We start from the raw sequence: 16903 nt of genomic DNA on the forward strand, positions 1-16903 counted from the left end.
GGAAAACAGAAATCAGCCTGAATACTACCTGTGTCTATCCCTATTTCAAGTAGTACAGCCAACATTAAAAAAATCCTTTATATTATTATTGCTATTTCTAAAAAACAATGAAAGTAATCTAGATTAAGCTAAAAAAAAAAAAATAAAATAAATGGTACTCATTTGTTACATTAGTATTTCTATAACTGCAGTTATTTTATATCAGAGCACAGATGTATTAGAAGCAATTAGAACTCGAGTTCCACAGAAAGCAGCTGCTGATTCTCCCAAGTAAATGGCCCATCACCAGCTCAGGAAATCCTCCAGGATCAGCTGGGACTGGGCACAAAGTCTGGTACATGACAGGAGCAGGAGTACCACCAACAACAACCAATGCTTGGCTAATGAGCAATCTCAGTAAGGAAAAGCCAAAGCAGCTTCTGTTTCCTGTGGCTCCACAATGGGAGCCTCCTGCCAGACTTCGTGTTCCTCTGGGCTTGCACCCACATCGTATGTGTAGCACTCACACAGATAACAAAACTACCTCCGATACATCAATTTCATTGCCTGCATAGAAAACCTGAATATTTTAGTTTTAAAAATCTGTATAACTACTGCATTGTCAAAAGGGTAAAAATTAAGGCCTGGTGCATAAGCTCTTGTCAAAAGCACAAATTCACACTGGAGTTCAGAGCCGCAGAAAAGTGACTCTGCAGCAACCTGACATACTGCTCACTACAAAGGCTCTTTGTAAAGTCATTAGCAACTCTAAAACGAAAGCAAGATATGGGCACAGACATACCAAAACAGCTGAACTGAAAGCCAGAAATGCTAGTAAGCTGACTCCCAGAGGGCAATACAATCAGCTGCTCCCTGGAACAGCGCTGCATGCAGGTAGCGGGAACAGTGGCCTATATCACCATCACACCTTGCAGAAGACAGGTAGGAAAGAACCATAACTGCCCTTTTCTCCTTTAACATATCCCCAAGTGCAACCACAATTCTGGGTCAGGACTGCTCCCTCTTGCCCAACAGAACAAGGTTTCTCAGATAAGACAGTAGGATCATTCTCTGCCCCTCCACATAAATGCATCCCAGCAAACAACCTACTCCATTGCACCAGAGTGAGCCACATCTCCTCCTCAGCGAACACCAGGATTTCCCATGAGACAAACCACCCTGCCATCAGTCAGAACTGCACACAATCTGTCCAAGCCATACCACAATAAGAAACACATGGAAAATGTATTGAATTTATATTACAGAAGTTCACACAAGGTAGCAAACATCATAGATAAAATGGAAGGAAGTATTCCCTTGCTTCCTCCTCTGCGACTTCAGCCCTATATGTATAATCTTGTTTCAGGAAGCTCTCTCTGCATTTTCTTCCCATTAATTGTTTCCATCACATCAAGGCTACGACAAATAATCTTATATTTTGGATCTGACAATACCGGCAGTTCCCAAGCTTCAATTATCATCTGAAGCATAACTGAAGTTATGGTACTTTATATTAATCCAGATTTCCTGTAATCTGTTCCACAGTTGCCCAGAGATTCAAATTTCTAATTCCATTGTTCAGCAGACAAAGCCTATATAGTTAAGGTTAGGAGTTTCTCTTAACAGCCCTATTCTTTACAAATAATTCAATTTGCACCATTAATACCCCTTCAACATTTGAGGTTAGGTACCAAATTGCCAGCGGAGTCCTTTTATTACGCTTTCTTCAAGCCCCTCTAGTAACCAAGAGAAGTTCCCCTTTGCAATTCATTTTTATTTGCATTACCTTCAAAGAGCCTTTTCTGAACCGTCTGTGCAGTCGTCTGTTAGCATCACCTCCAGGGCTGCTCAGCTTCCCTTGCCACATCCAATAGCATGAATTACAAATTTAAGCCTATTTAAAACTAGAGATTATTAAAGCCAGATTTCTTAACAGAACAAACCAAACCTTGCAGAAGCCCCAACAGTATCTAGTCCTAGAAAACACCACAGGAGAATGAAATCAAACCCCAGTATCCACAGCTGTGTTCACTTCACTCTTACAAAACCTGTCCTTAAAGACACCCTGCTGAGAGCTAAAGTCTTCCTTTTCCAGCCCATTTTAAAACAGAAACATATCTTTAACTCATGAGCCGAAGTACATGAGCAGTTTCACTGATTACAGGCAAAATAACCAGACATCAAGAAAATACAGAATATTGCCACTAAAATCCACACGCATACTGAGCAAGTGCAACCTAACCAGCCAAAGGGAAATCTATTGCAGAATTTCAGCACCGCCATGACCCACAGCACTGAGAGAGCAGTCCCAGGCAGCTCGTGGCCATGCAGCCCACCAGGGCTGGCACGCATTGCCCTTCCAACAAGATGCACAAGGAGCTACTCTAGGCTAGAAACAGCTTCTTTTTTTTTTTTTTGCCAAACTACTTTTAATTTATATCAACTCCCTAATTCACAGAGCAGTTGAAACACTTGAGTCATGCAAAAAGCTGTGGAGGAGGGGAGCTTAAAGAGGCCATGAATCTGGGTCTTTAATTTCAACAGCAGCATTTCAGCTGGAAACAGTAAACCTCTTCAATAAAGCAAACAGTGTTACTGCATTTTTAACCAGAGTGGTAATTTCACTGGATTTCTCTTTTTCTTCAAAAAAATTGTAAGGCAAGTTGGTGGAAATCCAGAATAATGAAATCACTTCGCTTTCAATTTTTACTCCCCAAAAAAGCCTCTCCATGAGCAAGCCATGTAATCTGCAAATCACGTGATTCAAAGACACATCGTTATGGCAAAATGGAAACACCTTGCACAACCTCATCTCATCAGGAGGCAACAGACAGACAACAAGAATCAGGTGTGGTGGAAACAGAAATAAAACTTGAGTAACTGATCTGTGCCCCCAAAGGGCACATCACCTATATATTCTTTGTATTATTTGTCTACAAGCTCTGAATCTAAGAGAACACTGAGAATACTCAGGGTACCTTTCAAAAGTGACAGTAGGAGATCAAGAAAAAGCTTATGAGCTGCTGTCAGAATGTTCTAAAAAATCTGTTCTCTGCAAACACTTTATCTCAGGAAGTAGCTGGTACAGCTTTTCCAGACAGGACTCAAAGAAAGTGACACGAAGCTTCCAGCTGTGGGCATTACAGTGAATACAGGGGTTTTCTAGCCATGCTGATGCAAAGAAAACTGTTTAAGAAATTGTTTTTCACTGGATAGGAACCTGGTGGCACTTGTCCACTGAGTGGGGCCTGCACAGTCTCACAGCACTATGTACTGCACAGCTAACTGAAGCAATAACAGCAGAGCAAGATCTGCACCTAATGGTACTTCACAGATGAAGTTATAACTTACAAAGTTATAGATTATGACAAAAAATAATGCTTCACCCCATGCTTGCTTAACTGAGCAGTCTGGAGCACTTCATGTCTGAATATTTCAGGCCTTTACTTGTTCCAGCATCTCTATTATTCAGTTGGTGCATCGTTTATTATAGCTCCTTTCATACTTCACTGCTTCAAAACACTGCTAATTTATTCTCTTGTACGTAGAAATCCAATTTATTTTTCTGACTTATCTCAAGCACGGCTTTCTATCAGCTGTGCTCACAATGCTTATTTTCTCTGTCTTTATTCTTGTACCTGCTCATTGAAATATTTTCTTTCCCTTCCTCCCTCTCAGTTCTCAAGAATACAGCCTCCTACCATTCAACAGAAGTATCTTAAAAGGCGTCTAGAGAAGAGGCAGCTAAGCATTTCTGCATGTTCAATTAAATCAGAATGATTCACAAATTAAGGGAATATTTTGGATCCGATCTCTTAGGTAGCAGTACCTCACAGTAAGTTATGCATCAAGAGTAAGAAGTGCATTTGTCTTCCTTGCAATTTCCTTCAGCCTCTGGATACTGATATAACCTTGTGGTCACTGGGAGATGAGAGCTAAGAAGCATTACTGAGGTTTAGTGGATTCAGATTTAGCGTGAGAAGTATCTGTTGCTCCCTCTGAGTAAATAAAAGCATAGAAAAACTATGTTTATATTCTCTTGAAAGGAAGTGCTTTTCCCCAGGCAGCACAACCACCTGTTTGAAACTCCTGTAAGGAAAATCCACTGTAAAATCAAGGATGTGGATATAGACTATGATTAATCCCTGTATAATTTTGTCTGTCTGTTTGCTCTGTGTTCAACCCCTCCATCACTGTATAACTGTCAGATTTACCTTCATAAGACAAATCCCTTCCACTGTTGTCTATGCGATGCCACATTTCTGCCTGGCTGGACAGAAGTCAACACTCAAAGTCTGGTTCTCTGGCCAGTCAGCCAAAGGAAAAAACCCTCAAATTTCTCTAAATAGATATTATTTCAGGGTGGAAAAATTGGATACTCCCAGGCTTTTCTGAATGTTTGGTAGTTCTGTATTTGGCTTGTTATCACCCAAGTATTTTGCAGAGTATCTTCAGCATTCTGGATCCAGAGATTACTTCTATATCTTATGTGTCCTGGGCTTTTTTAGAAAAATAATGATTTATGTTACCTACACACCGCTTAATTCATAGCTGTAATACCTTTACAAGTGAAAATGTGACTTGCAAAAGTGCAGTCCTGTTACTTCAAACAAGTACGGCTGTAGAAAAGTGATGTGAACAACATTTTACAAATGCACTTCAAAATGCACTTGCATTTTGCTCACAAATGCTCATTGGAGCATTCTTGAACATAGGTTGATTTTAACAACACAGAGCTGCGTTGACTGGTGCATTTTATTGCACAACTGCCAAAAGACTATTAAGGACAGATTCAATCAGGTTTGGGGTTTCGGGCATTTTTGGGTTGCTTTTTTTTTTTGCCTTGGGCCTTTTTTTTTTCATTTTGACATTAGGAAGGACACAAGCCTAGGTCTCCAGAAGTAGAAAGAACAGAGCTAAGTTCTCAGCCAAAATGTGTCACATACTGGCACTTAAATAAAACCAGATGACTTAACATAAGACATTGCTTCATAGTTTAAGATATCTCACTTCTTGTCTAATGTAACTTTCAATTGTTTCTTTTCAATCTGACATTATATGTATATATGCATATTCTTTTTGAAAACTATTTTAATAATTTATGAACTTTGCTGGTTTACAAGAAACTGGATTCAGTACACTATTGGGTCTTTGTAAATTCGAAATACATTCCAGACAGAAACACCACAGCCAATATCTACTGAGCCTGAAAAAGGCTTGACTTTGTTTCATTCTCTGTAACCATCAGCACTTATAATCTACTTGCTCCAGATCTTTCTACATACATAATACAAATTTCAGATTAAAATGAAGTCTTATCATTACTATTCTGTAACTTGACATTATATTGGCACATTTCCCTAATGATTTAAAAACATTCTTCTGTTGTACACTGACAAATTGTTTTCTATATAGGTTTCTACTATACTTTCAACAGTTACCGGATATTTCAGCACATGGGCTTTTTATTTTTGAACAGCAAATAATATTCGCACATGTTTTGAAACAAAGCTTGACTAATTTATTCATTACTACCTTTTTCTGTTCTCTGTAATGTTTTTTAATTTAAAATTTTGAGAATTTTAGGAGTTTTGTATGAGGTTTGTTAATGGAAAAGTTTTTTTTCCTGTTTGCTCTCAAGTCCTCAGCAGACTCATCTCACAATGGCACATTATGGTGTCATGTAAGGAAAAGGCAAACACAATCTGGATCATAGTTCACATCTGATAAAACACTGCAGCTTCAGTAACATGGACATTATTACAAAACTAAGTCTAAAGAACCACCACTCCAGCATCCAGCACATCATGGTTTTAGAGGCAAATACTCCAGAGCCTTCACTGAGGGCAGCTGGTGCCATAAAGTGCTCAGTCCTTCTCAATGGTGGTGGAAGTCTACCTTTATGAGAACACTTATGGACTGTCTCCTGCAGTCATAGAAATTACTGAGATTTCTCATGTACTGACTGTCACTGTCTGCTGTTCTTCATGAGAGGAATAAATCTTGGCTCTCCAACAGAGACCGGAGAGGCTCTGGTGGGTTCTCCAAAACCCCACTGCTAATGGTACTCAAGATGTAACAGGGTAAAGTATGCATAATCGATACTGATGTTTATTATTAAAAGATCTATGCAAAGATAAAATTTATCTTACCAAACGGAGGAGACTCTCTCCCATCTTCTAATCCTGAATCTCGCTCTCTGTCTCTCTTTCTGTGTTTATGCCCACGGTGCCTATGGCGTCGGTGACTTTTTCTTCCACCCAGTGGCACATGAACTCCAATGAACAATGTTCGATGGCCTATGGGGAAAATAAAATTACGTTTTAAAAAGTGGCTGTGGCAACATAATAACAATATTAATAACCATAATAGCATTAGTGGTATAATAATCATTAGAGCTGTTTAATCATATAATATTGATTATTCTAATGTCATAGTCATAACGTTATTGACTACAGTAATGATGATGCAGTGGCACATGTATACAATCCCTTGATAGAGGTCATGCTTGATACAATCCTTATGATGCAGTGTCAGATTTTTAAAGTTTTTTCTTCAAATTTGCATTTCTGTGTGTGAACTTTCATTAAAGCTAGACAGGTGTTCTGTAAAATGTCTTCCAAAACAGTAACATGAAGAGACACATGGATCTCTCTGCGTTGAACATTTGGTGAAGTTGCTGTTTGCTTTGTGTGTACAGGAACTTTACAAAACTCACTGCTATTTATGAGCCAAACCTTGACAGAATTCTTGTGGGAAATTAACCGAAGGGAAAAGAAAAAAGAAAAAAAAAAGAACAGAAAAAAAAAAAGATTACTTAAAAAAAACAATAAAACACTCTGAAAGCTAGACTGCAAAATCCCTATACAATTTTATGTGCTCACTTAACAAATACACTGCTGGTAGCTTAGGGTGCTTTCGTTTCTTTTATTTCTTAAGATACATAAGAAGGTATATTGCCATGCCTACCACCATCTTTGAGCCTGAGGAATTTTATGTTGCTGATCAAGCCCAAAAGATTTAGCTCTTAGCTATATGGGATAACAGGATCAGAGCACAGTAAATCATTTAGGAGGGGGAGAGCAGAAGGGAAGCAACCACAGAGTACCACAAAACAGAACAAATGGGAAAGGAATCATGACTCAACACAGGCAAGTCTCCTACAGTTACTCAGCAGAAAGACACAGTCCACATTACTCATCTCAAATAACATTTATTTCCTCCTTGAAATAAGCATAACACAGCTAGTGGATAATTGCTGCTTTGCTGTAATCATTCAGCAGTGTCAATCATCTGAGAAAGGTCAAGAACATTAAGCTAAGGTAGCATGTGATCTCTAATCCCATGGAGACTCCAGCAGGGACAGAAAACAGAGCAAGGCAGCATTTGTCACAATACATCAAAGAAATACAAAGCTCATAGGAATTATCTGCAAAGGTGGAGCCAAAACAAGCTGGAGAAAAGGCCTGGACACCCCACCAGTTACCTCCTCAACTATGATGCATGCAGAGGACACTAGAAAGCAGAGGCATCAATTTTTAGGAAACTATTCTTGTAGAGTCAGGAGAGTTTTCAGAAGCAAAGACCATGAACTGAAATTGTTGAGGATTTTTTAATACTTATTTATTAGACTCCTCTTTCTTCATGTTTATTACATTTAACTCAAGAAATGGTTTAACAAGAACTGATGGCTTTGGTATATTTCAAATATATTGCAAGGAAATATGTATTCCATAAAAAGAATACATTAAAAAGATACCAAAGGACAGTAATGTAGTATTCAACACTTCTTTGTCCCCTTCCTTGGGGAGAAAAGAAACCCAAAATATTTTGAAAGGAATCGGGTTATCTTCCCTAAGATTTAATAATTTCCCGAGGTGCAGATAGATTGCTTTTTTAATTCAGTAATTTAATAAGTTCCTGCTGCTTTGTGATAGAAATGGGCATGATGATCCTTCAATTCATGATTGAAGTTCTGTGCCACTTCAATGCTCAGGCTGTACCTGCATCAGGAAATGCAGGTTCAAGTTCACACGCATTAATTTCCAGGGCTGAATCCAGGACCCGAGTCCAGACTGTTCTTTATTCAGTGAACTAGAAAACAGGCCCTAAAATTCCAGAACATTCATCTATGTCTGAATACCACAACAATTTTCCCTATGCAGAAAGAATTGGTTCACACTGAACACAAAAACAGGAACCTGGAAACCGAAATGGATAACCAAGAAATTGCAGAATGGATCTTCTTCCTTCTGTGTGAACCTACTGAGGCCAACAGAGTACCATCAAGGTATAATCTGAATAAACAGAGAGAAGAATCTAGACTCTTGCAACAAGGTTCAGTGAAGCACTACAACAGGTTGACTTTTTACAAGGGCATGTACTGACAGGACAACAGCAAATACTTTTAAACTGAAAGACAGTAGATTTAGATTAGACACATGGAAGAAATTCTCTACTATGGTGTTGGTGAGACAATGGAACAGGTTGCCCAGAGAAGCTGTGGCTGCCTCATCCCCGGAACTGCTCAAGGCCAGGCTGGACGGGGCTTTGAGCACTCTGGTTTGGCGGAAGGTGTCCCTGCCTGTGTCAGGTGGGTTAGATATCAGTGAGCCATAGGATTTTATCCTACGGTCTTCCTGAGCTTTTTCAACTAACCTTACCTCAACATCAATAGAGTTTTATCATGGAAAGACTATGATCTTGTTCCTGCAAAAATGCACTCTGAACTAAAATACTGATTTATTCCAGATGTGCCTCTAGGAAAGCCAAGCATAAACAAGCCAAGCTTAAGTATTTTAAGTATTAGGATTTAGGAGCTAATAATTTTTTAAAACTGAACCTCTGAGAAAATAAATTATTCTAAAATATTATCTACAGTCTGAAAGCTTATTAATGAAATGCAATACACGGAATTGATCTGCTCTGCAATGTCCCCTTTATACAATCTTACCTGTCCTCTGTTAAACTGCATAAATATTGCTTTTTAAAAAAGACTGTTTTTAACCAAATTGCACATAGCTGGGGAACAAAAGCCAGAATATAAAGTTAGTTCAAATCCATGCATTTATAGCATAAGAGGCTTTGACCCCTTGTGATTTACCTTCAAAGCATCAAAACACTCCTTAGGTAAAAATCTTTTAAGGATTTAAGGCATAATGACCATTTTTATATAGTGTTCTTTCTAATTTTTATAGAATTATATTAACAAACAAATTATATTATAAAATGTTTAAAAGGAATCATGTTAATTACATTTAATTTTCATACAGATGAAAGTATATAATAGCATATGTAAAAATCAGGATTTCCCCTAAACTTTTGAAGAAAAAGCGTACTGTGCTATAAATATCTCCACTTTGCGGAGGTAAGAATTCTATGCCCTAGAGAAGACAGATATGAAATATGCATTATTAATATGAATACATCTTTTAGAGACATTTCTCAGAATAAAATCTAAGTAGAAGGGTTGTTTGGGGTTACTGTATTCCAAAGAAGAAATTTTTACTTACACCTAAATTTTATTTTAAGGTCCCAATATTAAATTAACAATCTAAAAAGGCAACCTCGGAAAATAAGATACTTTCGGCACAGCCCTTGAAAATTACAGATGTAACATCTAAAACTGATTTTCAGAACCTGGCATTCTGGGTCATTAAAACAGAAGCTTGCCCTAGCCACTTATCTTACTCATTAAGTAAATGGGAAGGAAAGGAAATGTAGTGGGATTTCTAAAGCCCTGAAAACATGCACCCATTATAATTTATGGTGCTTGATGACTTCACTTAGGAACTTCTGGAAATCTCATTAGAATTGTTTGAATGAATGTGACATTGCAACAGAAAATGGAGATTGAGAGAAAGGGATTCTAAATGTTTCCCTTAATTTAGAGGAATTAAGATCTTTTTAATGGAACGCTAAAAGTACACATATTTTTGCCCCAGTGCCTACCATTCTTCTTCCAAGCACAAATTTAACACAGAAAAAACACAGCCATCTGGTAAGAAAAAAACCATACAATCTACATTCACCTCCCTGCTTCCCCACCAGTAAAGGTTCCACAGGCCTCCATGCTACACCATTCATGTGGGACTCAAGCAAGTACTTTAATTGCTCCATAGTGAAGGTGATAACTACTGCATAAAAAAGTGACTGCCCTGGATGTGAATGTTTGCGAGTGCCAGGCGCACATGGTACATCTGCCTGCGCTGCCTTCAACCTGGAAGGTTCTGAATCTGTGTTAGGCACCTACTGAGACCAAGCCTTTCAGATCCCTGCTCACAGGCATGACATGAAGGGGCAGATAATGGAACAGATGGGTCTTGAAACACCTCCAGAAGGAGGAAAGGCAGACTTCTGTGACCTACTAAGGAAACACACTGCAAAGTCAAGATGCCTTGAGAGAGAATACTTTGCCAGTGGTTTGAGCCAAGTCTCAAATCACTGCTGACCTCAGCAGGACTAGAGGGCTTTCTTCCTCCTCTGGAAAGAGTGCTTTGAAGCCTCTTTTATGTATTGCCAGCTACAGCTAAAGCTAACGCAATTTTCCATCCTCTCAAAAATCAACAGTGAGTAGAGACAGAAATCCAGCAGTCCTTCCTTATAGAAGAAAAAGTGATTATAGTGAATTGTGTAGGAGTAGACAATACATGACTCATGATTCGTTACTGTAGTGTAGCAGGGAGGCAGAGCTAAAGCGAAAGCAGAAAGAACAAAAACAATACTTCCTAAACCAGCAGTTACATTGCTGTTTGTGGTTATGGTCTGCTCAGGGGTCATTTTTTACCTTTTTGCCATGCTGGGAGGAACTGCCAAGAAAGCCTTCACAAAATTTTTACATCATGCATGCAACTTATGTTTTAGGTTAAATTACAGCAGAAATTATATAGAAAAAAAGAATAAACAACATCCCTGGCTCAAGAAAGCATTAAGGACATACTGAATATGGAGGATAAGCGCATCTCATTGAAGTCATTAAAGTTAAGGACCTTTTAAAGAGCCCTCATCAATCATTGCCATCCAGACAAATCTCTCCTTTTAACGAAACATTTTTCCAGTTTGTGGCTGGGTTAAAAAGTCTTTTTAACTGTACTTATGTTCATTCCTGATTTCCTCATGTTGCTCCAGAGCAGTTCAGGTGTGCACAGTCCTATCATGAGATCAGGTCTCAGACCTTGCCAAAAACCTCAGCAGACACAGAATGTGAACACGTCCTGCAGAGTTATTCATGAATCCTCAAGGCGAACCATCTTCCCACAAACAAGGGATAAGAGACCCAAGTGAAGCGACAATATGAAAACAGGCTAAGAAAACTGGGGCTGTTCAGCCTAGAGAAGGAAAGCTGTGTGTGGACCTCCAGCAGTCCTCCAGTATCTGAAGGGGACCTACAAGGATGCCAGAGAGGGATTCTTCATCAGGAACTGTAGTGACAGGACAAGGGGTAATAGATTCAAACTGAAACAGGGGAGATTTAGGTTGGATATAAGGAATAAATTCTTTACTGTGAGGATGGTGAGGCACTGGAAAAGGCTGCTCAAGGCCTGGAGCAACCTGGCCTAGTGGGTGGTGCCCTGGCCCATGACAGGGAGGTTGGAACTAGATGATCTTAAGGTCTTTTCCAACCCTGACTATTCTATGATTCTATGATTTCAGGTGATTGCCAGGGCAAGAGTGCAAGCATAGCTCAGGAGAACGCGAGATCTTGACAAATATTGAGAGACACAGCAAAAAGGAGTCAAAAATAGAGAAAGATGTGCCTTAGAAATCACAAATGGAACAAACTAGAGCATGTAATACCTCACAGGCAACAAAATGAAAGAATTTCATGCTTATAAAGCTGACATTACAGGCATAGACTAACCTGAATCTTTCTCCAACTCTTTACTTCCACACTTTATATTCTACCCCTCTAAATCTAACAAACATTGATACAAGGAGCACAGGTAGGTGCGCGTGCACATTAGGATGAATGGGGCATCCAAGGGAAGCAGAGGCAAGGAAGCTTGGAGAGGGGATCTGTACTGATGGGGTAAAAAATTATTCACAATAAGCTATACCAAGCTGTTAGTAAAAGGGAGGGGAGATCTTGGTCAGTGTTCCTGCCTAGCCTAGAAGAACTAGTAACTGACTTGCTTCTACATGGGAGCAAAGCAGAATCAAAGCCGGCAGGTTAATAAGATTTATCTCCTCTCAGTCCTGTGAGCTGCTATTAACTCTCAGGTAAATAATGTTAGTGGCAGACAGGTCCACTGTCATGTTATTTCTATTAAAAATGTCCAGTCTCTGAGAATAAAAGGCTACTTCAGTATCTGGAGCCATTCAGATTTTCACTAAATAATAATATATGGAGATTAGAATTCAATCACAATGACTTTTACATATATTGACCCTAACTGTGTATAGTGAAATTGTCATCAAAATGATTTTTTTAATTACTGTCACAAATTGGAAGAAATCTAGAAAGTAATAATAACTAAAATAGCCATTTTTAAAAGAGAATAATTAAATACTCCAGGATTTCTCTTTTTTTGGTCAGCAGAACAAAATCTACTACCTAAATCAATCTTCATGTAGGCTGTTAAATACAAAGTATCACTACAAGCATGCTTAACATTTTGAATTAATTTCTCATTTATTAAGTTTAAATCCTCAGCTTTTGCATCCTATTCAGGGTTGTTTATTTCCTAATTTAGCTTGAAGTCTTTTGTGACTTTCAGTAATCAGTTCACATAATCTAAATTTTGTCAAAAGTTTCAGAATGAATAATCTGATGTACAGCGATTTATATACTGGATACGGCGTGTTATGTATTCTGAGAGACATGAAAGATGACAAACTTGATTTCCCATGAGACAAATTTTTCCCACACCACTTAGACAGATAAAATGTATGAAACATAAAAAAGCTTAAGCAAAATCTTGACTTCTCTGAATCAAGGATCATTTTGTGATTTCCTCCAACAGAGCCAGAATTCATCCCTGAACCTCCACATAATAATGCTGTCTTCAGTCATCTCTCTATTGAAGCTTCTTCTCCAACCACAGCAGTTCTGAAATCCTGCCACAAAAATCCAGGATCTGCAGCTGAACACCACTAACAAGGACAGCCATGGAACAGTCACTTTCGTTCTCAGGCAATATGGTGGCTGTAAGCAAAATCCTTCAGTGAGAGTGCACTTAGTGCCAATCCTTTTGCGCACCTATATAGTCCAAAAGTTGCAACACACAGAGATCGATCCAAACATTATTAATCTATGAGAGAAAAAGTAGGTATATACATTTTGTCAGAAAACTGTTACTACTGAACATCCACTGAAGCAATGGCAGACAGCCAGAGATGACAACAGGGAGTAAGCTGAGTGCAACTGTGCACATCTGTTTATGAAAACTTGCCTACCTGCTCCCAGTTCAGGTACATGTACAACCTGTCCTTTTGCAATTAAGTACTTTACTATCCAGAATCAATGCCCAATTCTCATTTAGGAATTTCACCACTGATCTGCGCACATACTGAAAGATAACATGCAAAGTATGTGATTAAAACCAGGAGAGACAGGCTTCTTGGTTTGCTTTTAGAAATGCCTTCTCTGTCCTTTCACTAATGCAACAGTCAGACAAATGATCTCTTTGGTATTAGTGACCGATCTTGACCTTACAATTCAGCACAAAAATATAGAATCACAGAACAGTTAGGGTTGGAAAGGACCTTAAGATCATCTAGTTCCAACCCCCCCTGCCATGGGCAGGGACAGCTCCCACTAAACCATGAGCAAAAAAATGAATTACATGATAAAAATCATCCATGCTGAAAATCTGAATGCCAAAGTTCTGCAAACAGTCTACTTCTGAAGCACTTAAATAAAATGATACAATTCAAAGTATATACTGCAAGCATCATTACTGGCATTAAGACAAGCACCACACCTCTTCTGTTCCTGTAAGTACTGCAGTTCCTGTCCTGTCTCCCCAGATTTTCATTATACTGCTCAGGGAAGATAAAAACACTGATCAAAAGAGACCAAGGCAAAATTCTGATCTTGTGGATGTTCTTCTAGGCAGCATTAATCACCAGGATATCATGCTTTCAGCAAGATTTATACTTATATTTCCTCAGTGGCTGTCCCAAAATACAAATATTTGCTGGGCCAAGAAATTTCAGATAGAAATTTCAGTACACATTTAAATCAGTATTTCTGACATTTGAATGATGATAGTATAAAATAAAAATATAGAAAAATACTTAACATTTTAAAATTTCATCAGAAGAAATAGAATAATGATTTTCAGATTTAAAGAACCTTTAGTTCTTCATATGAATTGCAGGTTTGAGGTGTTGTTGATATAAACTTAAACCCTGTCAGAACTAGTCTTTGCTAGAATATTCAGTAACTAGCTATTTATATTTTTAAAACATAAAACCAATTAAGTATCTGTCAAAGAACTAATTAGACAATACATATTAATTACCTAATTATATGATTTTTTACTAAGCTATGCAATTAGCACCTGATTATATAATTTCATATTTTATATCTTTTATGTCATTATGAAAAAGGTAAGCTTTCAGCAGAACCCAACACAATGTACACTGGATAAAAATAAGAAAGTGACATTTCTGAGTCAGATCCACTGCTTCCAGATGGAAAAGTGCCTCGTTGTCCTGCAAAACAAATGGACATGCTATTAACAGCAACCGAATATTAAAATTTACAATCTCTTATGATCTTTTTATTTCACTTGGTATTTCTGGATGCAGTTATATATTTATACACACACTGATCTGATCTTAGATTGGACATGAAATTTATCTGAAAAAGCTAACTGCATTATGAAGGATTCTATACTGATTGATTGTTAGAACATTAGGGAGCAGTGTGATTTTATTTTAAAGGAAAGCAGACTCACTGGCTAGCTACAGAATGTTTCAGTATTCTAAACAATTTAAACTTATGGAAAGATTGGGGGGGGGTCACTGTCACGTTCTGATTTCTATTGATAATACCCTCGGAGCAGATTTTTGAAAGAATATTTCACTGGTATTTCACAGGAGCAACTCCATATATATATATACAAGATGGTGGTGAAAAATAGTAATTACTTAGTTTTTTGTCCTGGGTTCAGCTGTAACAGTTATATTTCTATGTGCATAGTGCTGTGTTTCAGCTTTAGCCTGAGAACAATGCTGATAACACACCAATGTTTTAGTTGTTACTAAGTAATGCTTACCCCAATCAAGCACTTTCCAGTCTCTCATGCTCTGCCAGTGAAGAGAGGCACAAGAAGCTGGGAAGAAGCAGAGACAGGACACCTGACCCAAACTAGCCAAGGGAGTATTCCATTCCACAGCATGTCATGCCCAATATATAAACTGGGAGGAGTCACCTGGAAGGCCCAGATTGCTGCTCAGGTCAGGCTGGGCATCAGTCAGTGGGTGCTGAGCAATTGTATTGTCCATCACTTGTGTTTATTCCCCAGGGAGGTTGTGAATGCTCCATCCCTGGCAGTGTTCAAGACCAGGTTGGAGGAGGCATTAGGTGATATTGTTTAGTGTGAGGTGTCCCTGCCCACGGCAGGGGGGTTGGAACTAGATGATCTTAAGGTCCTTTCCAACCCTAACTATTCTGTGATTCTATGATTATTGGTGGTAGCAGCAGCAGTTCTGTGTTATACCTTAGTTACTGGACTGTTCTTATCTCAGCCCGTGCGGTTTACACTCTTTTGATTCTCCTCCCCATCCCACCAGGAGCCAGAGAGGAAGAAAGGGGAAAGTGAGCGAGCGGCTGCTTGGTTCTGAGTTATCAGCTGGGCTTAAACCACAACATTTTTAAACTACATACTTGTTCAAATTTTGAGATGAAGCTTTAGGTTCCATGCAATCACATGTGGAACATCACAGTCATCCTGATTTCCTTAACACCTGAGTCTACCCAGGTGACTGACTTAAAGATGTCATTCTCTAGAAAATTGTACATCTCTATAATGCCACCTTACCATCAACTGTAAAATGACTCAGCAAAAGGAATTTTGGGGGGTAGGATAACCCAACAGAAAATTCTGTGAATCAGCATTATGGAGATGGAGAATGCAGGGAGCCTGCACTCTCTAAGGACACCAGATACAATAGTTTCACTCTGTCCAAAGACATGATCAAGGGACTGAATACTAAAGACTAAGAGTTGAGATTCAAAAAAAGGGGTTGTGCTCTTAAGTTCAAAATTGTCATAGCCAGCCTGATCCACTGGTAGCCATTTACCCCATGAAGACACAGAAAAACCCTAAATGCCACTTTGGAAACATGCTACCCGAGATCTACCCTTGCATGTATACAGACTTGCCACAGACTGAGCAGAGAGCTGCCTATCTTGTACATACTACACTGAGCAGCACATCCTTCTGTAAGAGATTACCTCATACAGACTAACACATCCAGGCCCCTTTCAAAATGCTTTTTGAGGCACTGCTGAGGGAAGCAAAACAGGGAGTTGTTGTGCATCATGTTGATATTCACATGAAATCAATACAGCCACCACGTAGCAAAGAACACGAAATTCATACAGCCAGAGTGAAAGGAGAAGAAAAAAAATGCGATAAAGTAATCAAGGGCAGGCATTTAGAAAGCTCAAGTTCATGCACAGATAGAGAGAACTCTCTTTAGACATGAGGCAGATAACTTTTCAGATGTAGGAAGTTCAAATACACTCCAGATCCTCGTATTTCACTTTGGCTAGTTCTTGTGGCTGTGTATGACAAACACAAGAACCTTCTACATCCCACCACAAGAAGCTAACAAATAAAATCAGTAAGTTCCAGTCTCTGGGATGGGATATTATACATGCAACAGAAATTCAGTTTCATCCAGTAGTTATGATCTGGGGGAGGGAGGGGTGTTACACAACTTCATACAACAGTGTAAGTAAAGAAAAAGT

The 16903-nt window shown here is 38.7% G+C and overlaps 1 protein-coding gene across 8 annotated transcripts in view; it reads right to left on the reverse strand.

Moving 5' to 3' along the window:
* SLC4A10 (solute carrier family 4 member 10) overlaps positions 1 to 16903 on the reverse strand; it is a 151148-nt gene that overhangs the window by 75052 nt on the left and 59193 nt on the right. For all 8 annotated transcript variants that reach the window (XR_009963294.1, XR_009963295.1, XM_062611058.1 and 5 more), the window contains one exon: positions 6132 to 6278. Coding sequence is in view for 6 of the 8 variants with exons in the window: in XM_062611058.1 (XP_062467042.1) it covers positions 6132 to 6278 (147 nt within the window). In the remaining 2 variants the exon portion in view is untranslated. The remainder of the gene's footprint in view (positions 1 to 6131; positions 6279 to 16903) is intronic.

This window comes from Pezoporus occidentalis, unplaced genomic scaffold, assembly GCF_034315485.1.
Source record: "Pezoporus occidentalis ecotype Australia unplaced genomic scaffold, CSIRO_AGI_Poc_V1 ctg150, whole genome shotgun sequence".
Taxonomy (NCBI): domain Eukaryota; kingdom Metazoa; phylum Chordata; class Aves; order Psittaciformes; family Psittacidae; genus Pezoporus; species Pezoporus occidentalis.